This window comes from Cannabis sativa, chromosome 7 (genome assembly GCF_029168945.1).
Source record: "Cannabis sativa cultivar Pink pepper isolate KNU-18-1 chromosome 7, ASM2916894v1, whole genome shotgun sequence".
Lineage (NCBI taxonomy): Eukaryota > Viridiplantae > Streptophyta > Magnoliopsida > Rosales > Cannabaceae > Cannabis > Cannabis sativa.
Window position 1 is genome coordinate 355,025 of NC_083607.1, and position 22,792 is coordinate 377,816.

Below are 22,792 nucleotides of genomic sequence, written 5' to 3' on the forward strand. Positions count from 1 at the left end.
AATCAGCTGCATTGGGTTTAGTTTTGTAGATAGTTCAGCTGTTGTGTTTTTCTTATATTTTCTCAAGTGTGAACCTGCTCTTTCTGTTATGCACTTAAGGTTAATGGGGTTGAAGATTTGCAATTATGATTCATTTTAGTGTCTCTTGTCTTTATTTATAAGCTCTTAAACAGGGTTCTGATCAATTTTACTAGATAATCAATAAAGAGTCATTATTTTGAAGTTGTGCACATAATGTGGGTTTCTCAAATTATGCAATCAACTGTTATTTGTATACCATTCTCTTATGTCAAACAAAGGGTACTTGGAAAAATGTTGGATGGAAGAGAACCAAAGGTTTGAATGGCTCACTCTTTTCTTTTCCTAAAAATTGATAAAAACACACCTTGCTCTTTGTCCTTAGACTTTATAGTTTGCTCTTTGTCTAATGAGTTTCATACTTTTTGTTTTTGTTTCCTTTCTCCTTTGACATTTAGCCTTACAATCTATCTTTATCTTAATTGTCAAAGTGTTTTCTTTTTACCTCATTACATACATACTAGTGACATAAATTTGACCCCCGGAGACGGGTACTCACTCCAAATAGGATGGGGATTACCCGACTTAATGGGTAATGGGGCGGGGGTGGGGTGCAATGTGAGTCAAGTAATCACTTGATTCATCAATTTAATGACATTACCTATCTGTATGTTTTATTGAACAAACATTACTACATAATATCATTCTTTATATATCAAAATAACATTTGAAATCTCCAAAGAACAAAAAAAAAATAGTGTTTTGTGAAGGAGTGCAAAATCTCAACTCTATTCTAACACACATGTTATTTACTTTTCCATATGCAATCAAAATTTTATAGTGCAGGTTCATAATTTTTACAATCTCATAGTCCTCCAATAAGAGACTTTGAGATTTTCTATCCTAACATTAATATTGTATTTAATTACATTAAAAGATGATTGTTAAGCAATTTTGAGACTCTTGTCTCATAATTTATAAACCAGTTTTATACATTTTCTCTCTTCTCTCTGCAATCTCTAAGTTTTGGAACCAAAATGGTGACTTAAAGGAGATTTTAGTAGTAATAGATTGACTATCAGACAAGTGTTCATTTTGTTAGTGATATATGAATAAAATCTGTATGGGATGATTTTTTATTTAATAATTTGTTTTAGTAGACACAACAACAAGAGAAGAAATTAAGATCAGTTTCATCTCATCTTATTGGAGTGGAAGCCAATAAGAAAGTAGTGAGAGTGAGCATTTGTATTGACAAAAGAGAGAAGAGAGTGACTGCCTACTGTTTTGGCCTTATTGGATCAAAGAGAGAGGGGTTTGTTGCGCCATTGCACTACCCGAAACACATACTCCATGTTCCATCTCTGCTTTCTCAAACTATTTCTGGTGCAGGAGCCACCTTTGTTGATGTATCAGAGCTCAAACTCAATCTTTAAACTTGTCCCAATCCGCAACTAATTCCTGGTTTGGTCTAATTTTTACATTTCTGATTTGGTTTTGGACTTAACATGGCGTACTGCATTTTGCAGCCTGCAGCGATGCGAAAGAGAAAAGCTTCAGAAGAGGCTGGGCAACCATCACAAGAGGCTGCTCGGGACGACCCTAGTGCATGCATCTGCACTCTTGCTGCAGAGAGAGACTGCGACACAACCTCCTACCACCCCCTAATGCATCTGCTTCTTCTGAGGTATTTCACTTAAGTTTTGTCATTTTGTATTATAATTTGTGTATAGTTAATGAGCTAAAAGAATACAAATGCTTTTGTGTTTTTGATTCAGAGGGATGATCTCTTAAATTCTCAATTAGATTTGCTCAGAGAACTTGATCTCCTACATAGGCGCATCTCGGTTGGCCAAGGTCCCCATCAGACACTTTCTATGTTCATCAATAACTTCACTACTTTTGTTAGACAATTTGGGCAATCCCCTCCACCAATATAGATCAACTTTTAATATATTCAGATAATACATTCTGATATTAATATCATGTGAAGAAAACCACAACTAAATATCATTCATTATATATTATATGTATGTAACTCTGTATATATACACAATATCATTTCAAATCTCTATAGGAAAAAAGGAAAAAAAAAAAGAATAGGGTTATGTGATGCATTCACCTATCTACCATCTGCAATGGATGTAGTGGACCAAGACAAAGACATTGAATAAGACAATGAATCCTTCATATCTTCAAAAGTTGGGTGTGAAGAACCAAACCCAAAACTCTTTGGAAACTCATTCCAAAACTTACCACCCTTTTCCTTATTCAACAAATACACATCCATATCTTCTGTTTCTCCATCATTATTGCCCTCATCATCATTTGTTTTTCCCTCTAACATTTTCACAACATGTCTCATTGTTGGTCTAGCATTTGGTTCAGGGTAAGCACACAACAATCCCAATTGCAAAACTCTCTCAACTTCTTCTTTGTCAAAATCTCTTTTCCTTAACCTCTCATCAACACAACTCCATAACTCACCTTGACTCATCATGTTCCAAACCCACTCCACTAACCCCACTTTCCCTTCCTCTATAGGTCTCCTTCCACACATAACTTCCAAAATCAACACCCCAAAACAGAACACATCTGTTTGAGACGAAGCTCGACCGTTCTTCACAACTTCAGGTGCCATGTAACCGACAGTCCCAACCACGCGAGTTGTGCTAGGAACCTGGCCATGTCCATGCATCCTAGCTAAACCGAAATCACCTAACCTTCCATTCATTTCCTTGTCAAGTAACACATTACTAGCCTTTATGTCCCTGTGTAGAACTTTTGATTCCCAACCTTCATGCAAGTACAAAACTCCTAAAGCAACATCTTTAAGTATTCTAATTCTCTCCTCACAACCCAACAACTTACTCTCATCACCATTGGAATCGAAATCGAATACCCTCTTGTCTAAGCTACCATTCTCCATGTAATCATAAACCAACATGAACACACCCTTCTCTCTCTTACACCAACCTCTCAACCCAACTAAGTTTCTATGTTTCAATCTTCCAAGGCTTGAAACTTCAGCTAAAAACTCCCTTAACCCATCATTCCCATGAGATATGAGTTTCACAGCCACTTCAACTTTTTCAATCACACCCTTGTAGACTTTCCCATTCCCACCAATTCCAATCACATTAGCTTCATCAAATCCCTTTGTTGCTCTCTCAATTTCATGGTAACTAATTCTATGTGGCCAATACTCCAATTCCCAATCTTCCATTTCAGCTCTTTCCTTAGCTCTTCTTCTCTGTCTTTTAATCAAACACATAACCAATACAGCAAAAACAACAATCACAACAAAACCCACCAAAGTTACCCCCAAAATGAAACCTTTTGACCTAAAAATTGGATCTTTAGGAAGAACAAAATTAGGCAAACCAGTTGTAATCAAACTTTCCCCCAAAGAAAAATTAGTATTACTAAAACTCCAAGCTAAAATCTTATGACTCTGTACTAATTGCCCAGTTGAGCTTGTGAACCCAAAATACATTTCATCCTTAAAAACCTCAGAAAGATTATACTCAAAACTCAAAAGTGGAATCTTTGGTCTCTTCATACCAGCCAAAACCATCCCAACACTAATCAAAGAATCATTATAATCAATCCAAACCTGGTAATTTTCACCACTATTAAGCTTCAATTTCTTGAAAATCTTCTCACTTTCCCAATACCCAGCTTCATGAACTTTCTTGGATTTTAAGGCATTGACATCAATCCCAACATGGTTATCATTCATGTCATCAAATTCCTCATTCTTAAACACATCAAATTCAACCCCAAAGACATGATTATCAGCTCTTCCTTCGTTTGTACGGTTGAGAAAACCAAGGTGTTGGACTGCAACGGCGCCGTTTAGGCCTGTGGAGGGGACTATGATGAAGACCAAGCCGTGGCCTGGAAGAATGTTCTTGTAAGGAGCCATGGAAAAGATGAAGGAGGTTGAGAAAGGGAGGACTAAGGAGGAGTTGGGTTTTTTGGTTGGGATTTTTGTTTTGAACAGAGCTCGGCCGATTGAGAAATGGGTGTTGTTTGTGAGAGTGAGAATGTTGGAGTGATCGTCGACTGTGGCGTTGCCGTAGAGAAGAAGGTTGTTGTTTGAGTTGTTGAAGCCATTGAAGATGAACTCTACTGACAGAGCTGAAGGAAGAAGAAGAAGAAGAAGGGTTTGTAGTATGAGAAGGAAAGTTTGAAACTTTGGTGGTGTTTTCATGGTTTGATTACAGAGGAAAAAGTTACGAAAATGGTTTTTTCATGGTACTTATGGGAAAACAGAGGAATGAAACAGGGGAAAGAGAGACGAAGAAGAAGGTGATGATGTAAAAAAGTCAAAAGATAATCTTTGGTCAAATTTATAAAATACTCAAAAATGCATTATTAATTATTATTATTTTTTTTAATTAAAATACTAAGTCAATGCTAATAAGAATACTAATAAAATGAAATTGGAAGATATCTCATTGGTAGTCGTAAAAAAATTATCTCTTTTTAAAAATACATTTTCTTTTATTAATTTTAAGAAATATTATATTATTTTAAATAAAAACTCAAAATATTTTTTTCCCTTTCTTTAAATTTTGTGTGAATTAAGATTACGTGCTAGTGAGAAAACACACACTTTCTAATTACTACACATAATAATTATTGAGTAATTATTCCTAATAAAAGACACAAAAGTTTATTATTAGTAGATAGGGTTGAGGTTTTTTCTTAAGAAAATAAAATATAAATTGATTTGACAGATGATGCTTTGTATTTCCATTATTTACTTAATTGACATATTTAAAATTTTCCATGCAAAATTACGTACGTGCATGTATATTTGAAGACATAATTCCAACTTTACCCTCCTATATACACTAAAAAGTCAATTAGATAAGTGATAAAACTTTTTTTAGTACGTACTGTTTTTTGGTAAAAAAATGGCGTTATTTCATATTCCACATCATAAATTAAAATATAAATAAGGTTGTTGAGTACAAAAACATAGCAGCCAATTAAGAAATTATCAGACAATTGAAGCAAGAATAATTAAAATTTGATTATTAATTTGAATGTGAACTGTGAACGTGAAATATATTTATATCAATGCAAGTGGGACATTTATTACGACTAAAAAGTCTATCATTAATTAATTAATGGATAAATATTTTAACGTCCTATTTAATACCAAAACATCTATTCATCCTAGCTAGTTTACCCAATTAATTACAAAAAGTTGAGAGAAATAAAATTTATAATATTATAAATATGGTAACAAATATGTTCATGCTCCTAGGCAAGCTAATAAAGTTGTTCATGATCTTGTAAAGTACGCTTTAAAATTGAATGAAGATGTTTCTTGAATAGGGGAAATTCCTTATCCTATTTTCTTTATTATTGTAAATTAATGACGGTTAATTTATAATAATATAGAAAATTTTCAAAAAAAAAAATATGGTAACAAAAGAAATCATGCATGCCAATAAATATAATCCTAGGTACATAAAAGAATCACTCAAATAAAATCAACTTATTATTATTTTTTTGAAGAAATTTTTGTTCGGAACTGAACTTCGACATGAATTAAATTATGTTGAGTTATTGAGATAATTTAAATTTAAATTTTTGTCATTTTTTATTAACGAAAATCGAAGCTGGATGAAAGTTGATAGGGCTCACATATCAAAGTTCAAAGAAATTTGAAAGTCCTAATTACTACGAAATCTAATTGATTAATCTCAACAGATTATTTCTAAGATATGAACAGAATTTAAAATCAAAGAACACAGAATTTACAAGCTTCCTCTGCATTAGAAACGTATTCCAACCGTAGTGCTTGGGTTCCCTTGAACCGGCGGGTAAAGTAACATCCACAATAAAATATTCAATTACAAATTCCAGTTCTGATTATCCAAATCAAACAATGTAATCAAAATTGACTTTTACACAATGTTACCTAACACTTGAACACACTCAAGTTTTGAGATCTAAACTCATTTAGATCTCAGTACACAAGAACTCCTTGCAATCTCACAGCTGAACAATCTTCAATACAGAAATCTGAACTCCCTTCAGATCAGGCAGATTCAATCTCCATCTTCAACCACGTGAAGACATCAGGAATTTCTATCTGCAAACAACAAAACAAAATAAAGAAATATTTTGCCCTAGCAGAGCAAGAATCAAGAAGATGATTCTAACCGAAGAGAGTTAGTTAGAAAAACAGAAGCAACAGAATATATATCCTGAAGATAATAAAAATCGACTAACTAACCAACCAGCTAAGTACAACTGGCACATACTAATTAACAAACACATAAAAAGTTGACATGGCACTAAAATAGATTTTAGCGAGATCAGATGCAACTAACCACATCAAAGATGACAATAGACAAATACTAAGACAAATAAACTGAACACAGAGTATTTACATAATTTGCCACACAAAAATATGACACTTACAGAATTGTTTGTAGATATCAAAGTTTTGAGGGCACGATTTAATACATAAACTCGTCGCGTTAGTGAATAAAATTAAACAAAAATTCTTAAATCCAACGATCTCAATAATTTACAAAAAATTTTAACGGCCTAAAAATTCAAAAGGCATGATTTCTTATTTGTCAAAGTTAGAAGAACAAAAATCTTCATTAGTTTTTTTAAAAAGAGATTTAAACTTGCTTTTTGAAAAAAGATTTAAACCTATTATTAACTTTAAATATATATCATTTTGAACTTATTACTATATTATGTATGTACTATATCTTTTGAGCACACATCATCAAAGTTGAAACTGCATGCATTTAAAAATCCCTTCAAAGAGAAAACGAAAAGAAAAGAAAAATGAGATCAAATTATAAGGGGAAAAGACAATTACACAAATTATATACATTGAAGTCTTTTCACACCAAACCAAAAATTATAACCAATATATCAGAAAAGTCTTGTATCTTCAGAAATGAAAGCTAAAATATTACTATATAATTAAAATTAAAAGTCTTCTAAATTATAATAATATTAGACCTGAAAATAGTACGGATATCCGTATACACGTGATTCAAAATAAAATAGGAAATTATTGCCGAACAGAGACAAACTCCCAAGAAAAATGTCATCCATGATATCATTATTATTAATTATTTATTTACTTACTTATTATGTATTGTAATAAATTAAAAAAAATAAAAAAAATCAATATTCTTATCAAGTGAATGGATTTATTTGCTTGTCCATTATAATCCATGGATTATATCTTTATATAATAAACATGAAAATATTCCAAAGTCGGTCACGCAACGCAACCTAAAACATAATTAATTATAAATAATTAAATATATAATTATTATTGGTGCAAGACAACTGTAATTACTTGACCATTGCTCCATTACCATCAACCCACTTTTATCAATAATATATTAATTAATAATTCCTAATTAAAGATATCATTTATTTAAAGCTATTTTCCAATTTTCTAAAGAAATAATAACTCATAATTATTCTAGATTTATTATAAACAAACATCAACTACGTACGTAATCAAATTAATTAGTCTAAAGAGAAAGAAAGAAAAATTAAGGTAATTGTGCATGAAATTCTATACAAAGAGCGATCGACAATTAACACTTTTCTTTTTGTTTTGTTAAAGACAATTTTCCTATTTTGATCCAATAAAAAAATAAAAATTGTAAATAATACATTTAAATTCTATGTCTTACAAAAGTTACCGATTAGACTATATAATTTATTGAATAACAAATTAGACTTTGTATTTATAAAATTATACACTGAATTAATTTTTTATCAAAAGAAAATTAATAATAATCTATATATGAAAAAATTGAATACATTTCCTTTATATGTTTGTACTAAAAATTATCTTTAAGTTACTTATATTAAAAAAAAAGTTATCCAAATTTGATCGCTCAAGTACAGTTTTTGTAACATTTTATAATTAAAATGTACAGTTTAATTTATTATTATTATACAAAACAGATAGTAAAAAATGATATTAAAAAAAACTATTCTTGTCACATATTACTTATATTAAATTAAAATATGAAGTTTATTGAACACCTGTTTTTAAGGTTTATTGAACACCTTTAATATTGTATGATTTCTTTTTAACACGTTAACATTTTTCCATAATTAATTCCTTCGTATATCTTTCTCTAATTCTCATTATTCTTCTTCAAATATAGAAAAACAAAAGCACAAAAGCCAAAATAACTCTCATATATCATTCAAAATAAAAATAAAAACTCATATACATAATACATACAATTAATTAACACAAAAGCATATCATATGATATATATATATAAGTCAGTGTAATTTAATCCACGTGGCGTGACTAGGTATCTCACCATGCACCACAAACATCATATAATAACCCGGTGGAGCAATCTCAGCCGTTGAAGGACCCAACACGGAAGCATTATAACCCTCCAATCCAATCCTAACCACACTCACAACTCTCAACACGATCATCCTTTGATTCATCCCAAAAGCGTGAGTACTAAACGACGGAGCTATTATCCTAAACGACAACGAATCCAATGTCGTTTCTCCAATAACCCTAAATACCACACTCATCAATTCCCCATACCCAACACTCTCACGCGCCGCCACAATCCTCGGCCGCACCGCCTTGTGCTCCAACGACAAATACGCCGGCGAAAATGACTCGAGGCTAAGATCCGTCGGATAATTCACTCCGGTGAAGTTATAGTACACGTGTGGATTACTCCCGCCGATCAAAACCCTCCCGTCCGGCAACAAAATTGCCGTCGAATGGTAAAGTCTCGGCCGCGGCGACGACTCCATTACCGAAAATCTCTCCCCGTGCTCGGCTGCAGGGTCGTAAAGTATTGGAGTCGTCACCGGATCTTCTCCACATTCCCAACCGGCGGTGCCGCGTTGGGCACCGTTGATTATGATGACGTGGCCAGATGGTAAAATTACCATATCGCCCATGACTCTAGACATAGGCATGTACTCAACTTGCCAGCTAGGATTTTCATCACTCACTTTTAATCTGCCACAGCTACTGAGTGCCTCCACGTAAGCACCTCTCATGGCGCGCCGGTGGGACCCACTCGGCGCGCCCCCACATATCATAATTTCCACAATTATTTCCTTTTCATCTAAAGGAAGTAAAACAGACGAGCCTGAACTAGGATAGTTTCTAGGCTCGCTGTTCGGGATAGGAGGAAACTCCTTGACCACACTATTTCGATTATAATCGAATAGTATGGATCTCGTGTTAGCGAACAAGAACAAGTTTCCATCAGGTAACAAGTGGACAAAAGGGTACAAATTATTCTCATCAAAATCTGAAGTTTCCCTAAGAAAATCAAGCTCAAAAAGAGAACCATTACTATTATTGTTAATTCTTTTAGGAAAAAACTCATAATTGAATTGTCTTCTCCCACCAATTATGATAATCTCACCATTAGGTAAAATCTGATTTGTTGCATACCATCTCCTTTGGGATAAATAATTTGGGATCTCAATCCAATCACAGATTTGATTCAGACACGGGGTAAAAACACGGACAACATGATCGCCGTCGTTGTAACCGCCGGTTTGGATTAGGGTTCCGTTGGGGAGAACGGCTCCGGAAGAACACCACAAATCGGTTTGCACGGTGAGAGGACGGAAGGTGTTTGATAAAATGTCGTAAAGGACAGAGTGGGCGGTGCAGTCTACTTGTAGGGCGGTGTCGGCGGGGTCCACACGGCATCGGCCGCCGGGGAGAGAAATGTTTGATCGGCCGAAATCGGTGCGGTCGTAGATGATGACTTTGTTGTTACGTAAAAGTTGCATGTGCATGGCTGATATGCCAATACTCTCATGTAAAAGATGCCATCTTCCATTGCTACTAAAGAATGGTAATGGTAATGGTGTTATGTTAATAATTTGGGATGAAAGTAATAATAATAATAATGGATTTTTGAAGATTAGTAGGATTAAATAATAATAATAATGAATAGTGAAAATTATGCTCATCATGTTATAATTATATATTTGTTTTTATAGGTTTTTTGTTGGTTAATTTTGGGTAAGAATATTAAAACTAGTGATGGTTTTGGAGGGCTATAGGTGAAAAAAAAAAGATTAAAGAAGAAGTTGGTTTAGTGTAGTGTGATCTTAATGAAAATGGAAGAGGTGTGTTTGAGTAGTATTTAAATAATTCTTAATATATACAATATATATATAAGGAGGGTAACCAATATTATTGATATGGTTATTATTTTTTATTTTGGAAATGAAAGAAAGTTTATCTTTACGTGGATAGAAGTTTTTGCACAAAAATATGCATGTCAAAACAACATATCTATAGCTATATATCATGATTTAATATTATAAGCGATTCAATACACCAAAAAAAAATAGAATTAGTGACATATAAATTGGTAACATTTGTAAAAAAATTTGTCATAATAATAACATTTTAGTAACATTTGGCTATAACTGTCACTTTTAAGAGTATAATTGACATTTTAAATATTTTTTCTTGCAATCACCAATCAAAATTTTGTGGGAAATCGTACTTTTGGTCTTCTTTACTGTAATAAATAGAAATAGACAAGATTAAATAAAAATATATTTTGACATAACAAGTATAATGGAATATGAGCAATTATAATATGAATTTCTTATTTGTAGTAATGAATTTCAATGATACATTAGTAAACAAAGTGGGCATTTGGTCTAGTGGTATGATTCTCGCTTTGGGTGCGAGAGGTCCCGAGTTCGATTCTCGGAATGCCCCCTTTTTTCCTTTTTTATTTCTCAAAATACAAAGGTCGTGAGAAAATGACACGTGTAAATCTAAAATAGGGACAGAATAATAACAAGATGGGTCCCACTCCCCCCCTTAGATTCCTAGAATCCTTATCCTTTAATCTAGTCTCTACTCTACACCTACCCGTACCTAATCATTTCCACCTCTTCTTCTTCTTTTTCCTCTCTCTGAGATTTATCTTGAGCTTCTTAATCAATGGCAGGTAATTCATTATTATTCTCTGTAATCTGCGTTCTCCACTCGATGATCGCAATCACCAGCGGAGCTCTAATGATGTTCTACATGAAAGAAATCTACAGCTTAGGCCACGGGAAAGAGATCGCAATCAAGCTCATGGGCTCCACACCACACGATCAGCTACTCATTCGGACCTCCGATTCGTTCTCGGGTTTGCTGCTGATAACCATAGGGTTTCTTCTGTTGATGGTTTCGTTGGTTAGAGACAAAGAGTTTCAGAGCTTCTTCGCTAAAGGGTGTACGATTCTCCATGTGTTGATGGGTCTGTGGAGATTTTACTTCGAACGGAGGGTTGAAGATCTCGCTTGGGATTGGATTAGGCAGACACTTGGCGACGTCGTTTTGGCTCTCTCTTGGGTTTTTTTTCTTCTTTATTCTTGGAGAGAAAAATATGATTGATTTTTTTAATGTAAAAGATTAACTTATGTATTTATAAGAAGAAAAAAATGTCTAAAAGGGTTTTATGTATAGTAAATATTGCTTTTTTTTTTTGGGGGTGAATAATGATTTTTTTTATGTAAAGATTGTGAAAAATAAAAAAAAAAATGTATGTGTAGACTGTAGTGTATGTATTTATAAGAAATAAATATTTTAATTAATTTGAGTATGAGAAAAAAAAATGTCTTAAAGTGTTTTATGTATAGTAGATATTGCTTCTGTTTTTTTCTTTTTTTTTCTAATTGTAAAGATAGTTGAAAAAAAAATGTATTAATTTTTAGTGTTGTGTTAAAAATATAACCCGCTTAATCTTTATATTGGACGGGTTAAAAATAATACCAACTCGCCCAATCAACCCGATTAAGAAAATTTTATTATAAATATATTTATATATAATATAATTTACATACATATTTAAAAAAAATATATAAAATTCAAACTATTATATATATTTATCTCATTATCACAATTAACTAAAATATGATAATTAAATGTAAAAATAAAAGAACACTACTGGTCGGTTTGGATGGATTAACTCGGCCAATTTTACCTTAATCAATGTAAAAATAAATATGGTATTAATTAAATTTCTATAATTGTATTAATTAATTTTTAATTGGTAATCAAATTACATTTAATTTTTTCAATTTTTCTTACCTTTTTTAGTTATATTTATTTTTATTAATTACCTAATTTAATTTTTATATTCTTACCTTGTTTTATTTTATGTATTAATACGTAATTAATCAATTTTTTATTAGATAGAGGCAAATCATTTTAATTTATTTTGTAAATGTATCAATTGTATCAATTTATTTATAATTATTTTTTAAAAGTACTAATTTATTTTGTAAATTTTATTTATTTTTTAGCCATTATGTAAGTTGATTAGTCTTTGTCTTCAATTTTAAAACTTAACAAAAAAATTATCAATAAATCATTGATATAATTGATAAACTCGAGATATTCAAAAAATTAATTAACAGCCATTAAACCATCAACAAACCATAAATAAACTGTCGATTTACTATCGATAAACATTAAAAAACATTCAAAAAACAATTAAGCTAAAATTATCAACTACCCATTTGATTTTCAATCAATATTATATCGATTGGTGGTGGTATGTCTCGATCTCAGTTCGTGGTGTGGTACAGTGGCAATGGTGGTTGAGAGAAATCAAGGAGGAGAAAGAGAAAGATTTGAGTAGATAAAATTTGGAGGTTGTTAAGTTGAGTTTTATGTAGATGAAAAGGTTCGGTGGTGGTAGTTGGTAGTCTCGATGTCTGGGCTTGGGTGGTCTCGGTGGTGCGAGGAAGAGACAGAAAGAGAGGGAAAATGAAAGTGAAAATTTACAGACTAAAATCACTATAGACACTAGACAGACACATCTCAACATAAATCGTTTCATCATTCAAATAATTTTTTCTCAATTTCTTTTATAAGGAAATAAAAACAAAAAGTCATATGTTTAGGCAGTTAAAAGTCTCTCTCAAGTCAAAACACCCTTTAATTCATGTATTATAATATATAAAGTAAACTAAACTAAGCCCTTATTATCTCAAAAGGGATAAGCATTAAAAGTACACACAAATTAAAATATGCAAAAATACAACAAAGGCAAAGCTAAATGGATCTTAACATATAACAAGTGGAGAAAAATGGAGGATCAAATTATACATATAAATACAAAACACTTTGGAGAGCAAAAAATATCAGAGGTAGATATTATTAGTTTATAATTTTTGAAAACTCATGAAATTTATGAATAGAAACTAAAATCGGACCACATCCTGAATGCAGTCGTAGAAGTGAGAGATCTTGATTTTCTCTTTGCCGGAATAGATTGCCTCGGCGGATCCACCTGATTCGCCTTGAGCCGCCATTTCGATCAACATGTACAGCTTCTTGATAGGCATCTGAGAGTACCAATTGAAAACAATCAAGGGTCAGTCAACTCATTATAACCATGTGACCATATTTATATAAACATAGTTGAGCATTCGAGCTATATCTCTGGTGTGACCTTAATAATATACTATTCCTATATTTATACTAAAACTAGATGAGAAGATACAGCAGCACAAAATGTGCATAAGGTTTATTAAGTGTTGTGAATGAACAAGAAAACACGCCCTAATGGCATCGAAGAAGAAAAGGGGAAAGTAACTCACGTCGTCCAGTGCCTCTGCAGCTGAATCGATGTCGTCCTCAGCGAAGACATTCAATTGTTGTAGCACCTACAATAAGAGAGAGCACAATGGTAATCCAGACGTATATAAAGATGTACAATGTCATATTTTCATATGCAATTAGTTTATCAAGGAAGATAATGAGACTTGTACAGTTGTTTGATTGTTTCAACAATCTAAGAAAAAGTAAGACACAGATAAGTTATAACATTGTACAACTAACAAACAACATTACAATAAATTTAGCATATTTTTATTTTTGACAGTTATTCTGAGTAAAAAAAGCAGAACAATTTGGTGGTCATTTTAACAAATTGCAGCTAGTTCAATAGAAATTAAGGTGTGTGTGTGGGGAGAGGAGTCGAATTCTAAGATGAATATGTCGTGTACCACTTTGTTATAAACATTTATTTAGTAAAATAAAAAACGAACCCTTAGTGGTATCTTTTATCATTCTTTAAGGAAATATACTCTGGTAATTTCGAGACAAAACTAGAATAGAATAGTAACAATGAAAAAGAGCGAGGATCACTTACCCTCTTTGCGTCATTAGCCTTCAAAGTAGGTACATGGTAAGTCACAGAAAATGCATAACAAAGACCAACTGAATCCAGAAAGTTTAGTTCACTTGTTGTCCCAATGACCATAAGCTTCTTCCCCTACATAAACAAAAGGTCCCGTTTGGAAAGAATCAGATGGAAGAAAAACATGTTCAGAACGTAATATTCCATGTCTAAAAAAAGAAGCACTGTTCATCATCTAGAACATACAAAATAAAATAAAAATAATGCTTCAAATTTATTCTTGAGTAAAACATCTAAAAAGGCATTATGAAATATGGACCGTATGCAATATACAAAAGATGCATGTACGGTTGTTATGAGGAAAGGAATTATAGCAAACACTTGTAGAAAATATATCCCATTTAACTGAGAAAACAAAGAGAAAGATGAACACCTCTGGGGGAAGTCGTTTGAGAAGAACCAAAAGTGTTTGAGATATCACATTAGAGAATCGAGGCCCAATAGCAACATACTCCAGAAGCCTTCACAACAAATAAACAATTGGATTAAGATTAGAAACAAAGTAATTCAGTTCTGATTTCCTCAAGAACAATGAGCAGTTATTACCTCTCAATGTCATCAAGGATAATTATGCTCAACGGTGACTTATATGCATCCTCAAAAACCTTTAAAAAAGAAAACCAATTTCAAACACAAGAAGCTGCACTATATACACCACAACTATTTGAGAAAATAAAGGTAATTATCCAAATATAGCACTTATCAAATACTCTAATTTTTGTAAAAGCATTCAAGATACAAAAAAAAAAATGGGAATTTACAAACCTTGACAATATGCGCACATTTGGTGCTCTCATGAAGACCAATCATTGTCTCAGCTGAGACCTATCCAAACCAAAATGCAAAAATAGAGAATCAGGATACATTTGATTATAGAGGAAAGATACTAAAGAAGCCTATGAATTGATATGACAATTGAAAATTAGAGTGAGAGAGGGGGAAAAAAGGATGGAAGCTTACAATCTTGACATAGGGAAAGTCGCTGTCAATGCCAACAGTAGCCGCTAATGCAGTTTTACCACTGTCAAAGGTTATAAAAGGTTAAGCATTTTCACGGGTAATTAAAACATTTCTATAAAAATAGTTTTTTTTCTAGAAAGTTGTTGAGAATATTTTGTGAGTAACGAATACTAAAATAAAGTGTTCTGAAGTTTTCTATCTTAACATATTGCCAACTGGGAGGCTGTCCATGAGGGTGGAAAAATTAAAGCTATGTGGCTTTTCATTAGTTGAATTTTCCATTTACTGAGAGCCTCTAGTCTCGGCGGTGTGTCTTATCAGAAGCAAGAACAATGTTTTATGCTTTGTTGGAAAAACAATGTTTAGCAGTAGTAATTATTTTTTTACTTCATTTTGCTATCTTTAATAAAATAAACTAATTAAATGATATCTTATACCAAAGAAAAAAAATAAATATTTACTAATTATAAACAAACAATACCTGCCACTAGGTCCTTCCAAAAGGCATGTGACAAGCGGGCTTCCTTTGCTCACTTTAACTTGTTCCACAAGTAGCATAGCTCTTTGATAAATGTGCTTATGTCGATCACCACAATCCGCCATACCGTTAAGCCTTCAAATGATGTTACAAGGAACAAGTTAGCCAATGTTCATACAAAAAAAGTTAGACATCTCAAGAGAAGATATTGTGCATGTCAGAGAGTAAACTTTTCCAATAAGGTCCTTAAGATATATAATAGTATTGAGCAGGAATCAACTGTCAAACCCAATCTACTTTGGATAAATAATAAAACCAAATAGCATACCTGGATCGTTTAAGGTCATCAGTCGAAGCTCCAAATGCAGGAACAATTTCATGACATGCATTCAGGAAATCATCCATAGTCACTTTGATATTTTCTTCATCTACTGGTTTGGTGAGATCGTCCATACTCAGTTGTCTATTCAAAGCATATGATACTGCACTTTTTACAACACCTTCAAGTTCTGCACCACTATAATTTTTTGTACGAGCAGCTGCACATAGAAAAGCATGTAACATTACATGGTTAAGTTTATAATATCGACACTGAATAAATGTCAGGACAAACAATTCAAAATTTCAATAAAGAAAAAGCTAGTAATAGTCTATCAAAAAAGGGGTTGTGAAGATTATATAATAAAAAGCTAGCTACTGGACACATGGTATTTCAAGTATTCAATATTCTTTTTCTGCATTTTATACATATACATAAATTGTGTCTTACCTAGCCAGACTAATTTAATTTCTTTCATTAAAAGGCAGAAGAAATCAACGATAATTTCAACCAAAGTACAAGACTTAGTATGTAGATCTCACTATATACATCACCAATGCACGTACCAAGTTCGGCAAGGTTCACATCAGGAGCAAGAAAGGAATTTTCCTTCATTTTGTTTGTATGAATTTGAAGAATCTGTAGACGACCATTCTCATCAGGAAGGCTTATCTCAACTTGAACCTCCAATCGTCCCGGCCTGCGTAATATGGAAAAGAAAATTAAAAGTTGTTTGCCAAGAAGTTTTTCTTGATATTGTCACCATCATTTCATTCTCAATCTTCATTTAACAAAAATCAAAAAGAAATAATCCTACTTAATTCAGAATTAATCAGCTACTATGGTTCCATTTGTCAAAAGTAATGAGAAAAATCAGGATGTTTGTACATGGCAAGTTAGCCAATTATGCAAATAGTTTTTTATACATTTGTTTTGTTGCCACGACAGTATACTATATCTCCGCAATGTGAAAAAAATGTGTAAACAACCGTCTTTTTTAGAACAGCTAAAAAACATCGGTCTGTAAGAAAAAAAATCGGTAAAAATGTAAAAAAAAAAAAACTCAAAATTCCGTAAATCGTAAACAATTGTAGTTTTGAGGTATTTTTGAAATAATCCCTCTTTAATAATGACGAGCTACACTGTGAAAAATATACCCAAAATAATATTTTCTTTTTTTGCATTACTAGACTGGATCCCAATCCCATAGAGCCTAGAAAGAATCCAGTCAAATAAGAACTGGGCCTAGAAGTGATTCAATCAGACATAGACTTGATGCTCTCGAAACTAAGCAAGACCTATACACATGATTCAATCGAAGAGTGATTCGAAGCCCTCAAAACTATACGACACCTTGACAAATTCAAATAGAAAATAGACTGGATCTAATCAAATATAAACAAGGCTCTAATCTATTGGACGTAGAATGGGCCTATCATCGTATTGAAATGAAATGAATTTTAAAAAGGGAATCGTACACAATATATGGGTGGTATTAAGTGGGTAAAAAGATAAGCTATGAGGCTATAAATGGTAAAGGAGAAAGAAAAGCACCTCAGTAGGGCTTCATCAAGTAAATCCTTTCTGTTGGTCATTCCAATGAGCAAGACATTATTCAAAGCCTCTACACCATCTATCTGCAAAGCAAATAATCTTTCAGCCGTCGATTACATTGATAAAATTCCCCCAGTTAGAAAAGTTGGGCAGTCCCTGGTAATAGACATTAGTATAGGACAAAACTTATATATTATCCCAGACTGAAAAGTTGATACGATTAGCGTACCTTTGTAAGTAGCTGATTCACAATACTATCATGAACTCCAGTACCATCTCTGGTTGATCCTCTCGACTGCATTCACAAATTAAAAGCAAATCAGTGCTAATAATGAAGTTAAGCAACAAGGTTTCCGAAAAGATAATAATGATGTCGAAAAAAATTCATAAAACAATAAAAGAAATAATGACGACAATTAAGATAAAACTGATAGACCAGTTCAAAAACACAAAGAATCTGATGCAGACTCATAATAGTGCATACCTTGCAAATAGCATCAATTTCATCAAAAATTATGACGTGCAAATCACTTTCATCACCTAAACAGTAATGGACATAACAGCATTAGTAAATACCAACAGGAACAGGTTAACGTCTATCATATTCTGGGCATAAAATCCTCTTACCGCGAGTCCTCTGATCATTTTCAGCATCAGCAAATAGATCTCTAACATTCTTTTCTGTTTCACCAACAAATTTGCTCAAGACTTCAGGTCCATTAACAATCTGGTCCAGATCATCAAGAATAGAAACAGAAGCATTTAGCAAATCACTAAACTGTAACTGAAACCTAATAGAATGCTAATAACATAATAGCAGCAACTATTATGCCCGTGTGACAAAAACAAGGAATTCCATATTCAAAACCAGCTACAGCAACTGAAAAGGGCTTACTTAGTGTCAAAACATAGGAGATGGAGATGGTATAAAGAGGCAATTGCCCGTATAAAGTAGAAAAGCTCACAGATTCAAATAGAGCACATATAATGTTATATCAACATAATGATATTCATTGTTAAAAAAAAAAACATAATGGATATTCACTCCAGGCGGCTTCTTTTATTTGCTCATGACTAAAGTACCCAAAAAATCATGAAATGATAGTTTAAAATGATGACTTCAAAATACCGATTTCACAATTTTATCATTATTAAAACCTTGAATCCAAAAACAAAACAGTATGAATCTCATTAGAGCTCAACTTCCCTTACAAGCGGCCATTGAGAAAACTATAAACTCTAAGGACAAAGCAAGATGTCTTTAATAATTTTAGGAAAAGAAAAGAGTGGGCCATTCAAACCTTTGGTTCTCTTCCATCCAACATTTTTCCAATTTGACGAGCCATGAGAGTTTTTCCAGTACCAGGTGGTCCATAAAGCAGCATACCTTTGACATGCTTTATCCCCAATCTAAACATCATTAAAATTCCCAACATAAGAGATTGGTCTACAAATAACAGTTAATTAAATAGCTTGAGGAACCAAATATATTACTTATTTGTCACGTGTGGAGGGAAAACACGGGAGGCAAATGCTCGTCGAAATATATCTGCGAATTCAGCACCCAATCCACCAATACCTAGAGACTGAAGATTGAATTCCTTGTGCCTGAAGATGTTACTACTGGCAGCTTCACGCTGATTGACAATCTGTGGAAACCCAAAAAGGTTAAATTGTAATAATAAATACACATTATATGCACCATTTTTCAAAAATGACTATTTATTGGTTGTTGACTATGATTTCTATTAATATTTATCCAGTAAAATTGATCAGAAGCCTGTTCAACAGCTTATAAATAAAGACTTGAGAACTAAAAAGATCCATAAGTGCAAATCTTCAACACCATTAACCTTAAGTATATATCAGAAAGAGCAGGTTCACACTTCAGAAAATATAGCCATTCATGTTCTTTAAGAAAACACTTGCCAGTAACTAGTAAATGCTTTCATTCTAAATTCCGTAATTTAATTTGCGACAATAAGGAACAGACAACAACTGAGCTATCTACAAAACTAAACCCAATGCAACTGATCTATCAAGTTCGAAGCATAACAATGCTACAATAAACACTCTCAAAAAGCAGGAAATAAGGATGATCAAAATAAAAAAACTAACCTTAATTCCACTTTGATTAGAGGTTTCAAAAACAATGTATGTATCATTGGATATCATCCCTCTTTCAGGGCCACTAGATTTCTCTTGTCCTTCAATAGCAGCTTGATTGACAGTGAATATATAATTATTGCCGTGATACTCAAATGATACCTTTTGTCCTGAAGTCATAACCTGAGTAACAAAAATAAAAACATAATCAACGATTTAACAAGATATCACTTTAGGAAATTCAACAAAACTGTGTAAATGAACAAAGCTATAGAGAAGAAGGATATCAAAAAAATCCATCACTTGTGAGGGTTACAAATTATGACATTGATCAAAATCATAATTCCAGTTCAAAAACATCTGATCATGACACTCCAAAGTCCAAACTACAATTTGATCAATAACAAAATAAAATGGTAAAAAATCTACCTGGTAAATAAACCTCTTTCTAAGCTGATTGGCCAAGAGAACAGCATCAACCTAAAAACACATAACCAGAAACTCATGATCATGATGCTTATTTAGAACCAATTGAATATGTAAAACTCAATAAGCACAGCACAGCGTACCTGTTCACTTTTAGTACCCTTTTTCACAAATTCTAACTCTAAAGTGAGCAATGCCAGGTTAAATTCATCAGGTGGAATAAATCTACACACACACACACACAATACACCGATTTAATAAAACCATAATTACATATTTAAGCATATATAGTCCAATGCATAGTATCAAAATTTCAACAGTAATGTGAAGATAACCTGATCACCGGTACAGCATCGCCAGTAGAAACTTTCGCATGCCGACGTTGGATTGCATTTAGAGCGATTTCTCCACTGTGTATGCTTGGATGAGGAGTATCTTCTTAGTTAAGAAAAATCCAATAACAATATAATTTGCAATAAACACATGTTTTCTTATCATCATAGCAAGAAATTAGGAAATGTAAAGCTCGAAATGCAAGAATCAGAACAATCAAGAACACAAAAAGGATTAAATCGATGATAATTGAGTTAATAAAGGATATCAAAGAGAAAGAACGAATGAGTTTCCGATCAAAGCGAGGAAAAGCTTGGAGCTAGGGACAGCGAAGTTCTGGAGATCGGAGGGGCAGACGTAAGCGAGATTGGTGAGAGCGAGATCCGGAGATGGAGTGGTGGTGACCTTCATGGTCGCCTGAGAAGATGACGAGAATCCGTACCGGCCGGCCATTTTCTCAGACAGATGAGATCTGTCTGTCGTAGCTTAATAGCTTTGTTATGAAGAAAATATAGAAACGAACTATAAAGGAAATGGAGAAGAAAGAGTAAAACACTTTGAATTTTCATGGGCCCAATTTAGATTATGGGCTGTTATTTAGGCCCAAATTAAAGTCCAACTGACTGGTTCTATGCTTAATTTTCAAAGGGATATGTTCATAAATACCAAAAAAAAAAAGGGAAATTTGATTTTCTATACTTAGAAAATCAAAAAATTTGATTTCTAAACCAATAATTTAAACCCTAAAAAAACTATACTTTTTTTTTTCAAAACCCCAAAAATACCCCCAAACTAAAACTATCTCTCTTTCTCTCTCTATCTAGCCGGTCCCAAGAATCCCACACCCCAGGTCCGATGGTCGGACCATGGGGTCCGATGGGGTCCGACCAATCGGACCCCATCGGACCCCATGGTCCGACCATCGGACCTCTCTCTTCCCCTCTCTCTCAAATCGCGAAAAAAAAAAAAAAAAAAAAAATTAAAGCGGTCGGACCTTCGGTCCGATGGGTCCGACCATCGGACCCATCGGACCCGAAGGTCCGACCATCAGACCCTTTCTTCCTCTCTCTCCAAAATCGCAGAAAAAAAAAAAAAAAAAATTAAAAGACGGTCGGACCTTGGGGGTCCGATGGGTCCGACCATCGGACCCCCAAGGTCCGACCATCGGACCTTTGTCTTCTTCCCTCTCTCAAATCGCAGGAAAAAAAAAAAAGTTTCAGAGACTGGGGTTGCTCTTTCGGGTTGGGGTTGGGGTCGGAGGGGTTGGGGTCGTGGTCGACGGGGGTGAGGGTGGTGATCGGCGTTGGGGTTGACGTGGGTGGGTGAGGGTGGTTCGGGTGAGGGTGGGCGGTTGGGGTGAAATAGAGGGAGAGAGAGATGATGCAGAGAGAGAGAATATTGTGAGGGGGGTATTTTTGGGGTTTTGAAAAAAAAGGAATAGTTTTTTTAGGTTTTAAATTTTTGGTTTAGGGAAAAAAATTTTTGATTTTCTAAGTATAGAAAATCAAATTTCCCAAAAAAAAACTCAAAAGAAAATATATAAAAATATAGTTGTATGAAATTTTAAATATTTTTACAGTTAATAATTTTTTATTTACAAAAAAGTATGAACTATTGATATTTTTATGTTATTTCTTAATATTTTTTTTTTGTTAGTTTTATGTTGTTTGGTTTTCTATTTCTTGTTGTTTTTTGGTGTTAGATACAGATAAATCTAGCTTGCTGGTGGCCTTGTGTTGGACAATTTAGAATGCAAAGAACGATAAAGTTTTGGCAAAACAAGATTGTGGGGGTGGAAAGCATTGTAGCATCTGTAATAAACTACCTTAATCAATGGCGTGTTGCTCAAAATTCAAACAATGAGTTGTGGTTCACTGGTTACATACAGGGGGAAGGGGCTGAGCAATGGATTGCTCCAAGTGTTAATAGTATTAAGTTCAACGCCGATGCGGCTGTGTTCAACGAAACCTCTAACTATGATGTTGGTTTTGTGGCTAGAGACTCCAGCGGTTTCTTTGTGGAAGACGACACAAAATTATTCCATGGCTTGATATCTCCTGTGGTGGCCGAAGCTATTGGGATCCGGGAGGCATTGAGCTAGATCAAAGACAATTCGTGACTTCATGTAACATTGAAAACGGATTGTCTTTCAATAGTTCAAGCTATCCGTAGTTCTATGGTTATATTTTCTATGTTTGGCAAAGTGATTAATGATTGTAAAATCTTGTTATGTACTTTGTGTAATGTTACTTTTTATTTTGTAAAACGATCAACATATGTAGCAGCTCACTCTTTTGCGAGAGCCTCTATATCCCACGTTGATCGCCTTTTTAACTTGGACACTGTTTCGATTGA

General features: G+C 33.3%; 5 protein-coding genes and 1 non-coding gene across 6 annotated transcripts in view; 2 read left to right on the forward strand and 4 right to left on the reverse strand.

The window, feature by feature from the left end:
* Positions 1 to 2,006: 2,006 nt before the first annotated feature.
* Positions 2,007 to 4,341, reverse strand: LOC115698300 (L-type lectin-domain containing receptor kinase VII.1). Its single transcript, XM_030625518.2, has one exon. It carries the CDS (start codon positions 4,232 to 4,234, stop codon positions 2,141 to 2,143), a length of 2,094 nt encoding a protein of 697 aa, XP_030481378.1. The 5' UTR covers positions 4,235 to 4,341; the 3' UTR covers positions 2,007 to 2,140.
* A 3,738-nt stretch (positions 4,342 to 8,079) lies between these two features.
* LOC115697625 (aldehyde oxidase GLOX) lies at positions 8,080 to 10,319 on the reverse strand. The gene has a single exon (XM_030624706.2). It carries the CDS (start codon positions 10,012 to 10,014, stop codon positions 8,326 to 8,328), a length of 1,689 nt encoding a protein of 562 aa, XP_030480566.2. The 5' UTR covers positions 10,015 to 10,319; the 3' UTR covers positions 8,080 to 8,325.
* A 380-nt stretch (positions 10,320 to 10,699) lies between these two features.
* Positions 10,700 to 11,466, forward strand: LOC115696933 (uncharacterized). The gene has a single exon (XM_030623827.2). The coding sequence runs from the start codon at positions 11,006 to 11,008 to the stop codon at positions 11,444 to 11,446; it is 441 nt and encodes a 146-aa protein (XP_030479687.2). The 5' UTR covers positions 10,700 to 11,005; the 3' UTR covers positions 11,447 to 11,466.
* Positions 10,706 to 10,777, forward strand: TRNAP-UGG (transfer RNA proline (anticodon UGG)). Its single transcript has one exon. It is a non-coding gene; the product is annotated as a tRNA-Pro (tRNA).
* A 1,511-nt stretch (positions 11,467 to 12,977) lies between the features above and the next one.
* Positions 12,978 to 20,959, reverse strand: LOC115697322 (vesicle-fusing ATPase). Its single transcript, XM_030624268.2, has 21 exons — positions 20,706 to 20,959; positions 20,440 to 20,535; positions 20,248 to 20,329; positions 20,108 to 20,158; positions 19,691 to 19,861; positions 19,067 to 19,221; positions 18,874 to 18,982; positions 18,200 to 18,299; positions 18,057 to 18,112; positions 17,802 to 17,867; positions 17,573 to 17,655; positions 16,585 to 16,718; positions 16,028 to 16,238; positions 15,703 to 15,834; positions 15,222 to 15,282; positions 15,027 to 15,086; positions 14,808 to 14,866; positions 14,635 to 14,722; positions 14,214 to 14,336; positions 13,660 to 13,725; positions 12,978 to 13,404 (listed from the first exon to the last, which is right to left on the reverse strand). Exons 1-21 carry the CDS (start codon positions 20,888 to 20,890, stop codon positions 13,261 to 13,263), a joined length of 2,232 nt encoding a protein of 743 aa, XP_030480128.1. The 5' UTR covers positions 20,891 to 20,959; the 3' UTR covers positions 12,978 to 13,260.
* The window catches only part of LOC115697878 (protein LOL2), a 54,936-nt gene continuing 49,567 nt past the window's right edge, over positions 17,424 to 22,792 (reverse strand). Inside the window, exon 5 of the mRNA XM_061119106.1 lies at positions 17,424 to 17,433. The gene's annotated coding sequence lies outside the window, so the exon portion shown is untranslated. The remainder of the gene's footprint in view (positions 17,434 to 22,792) is intronic.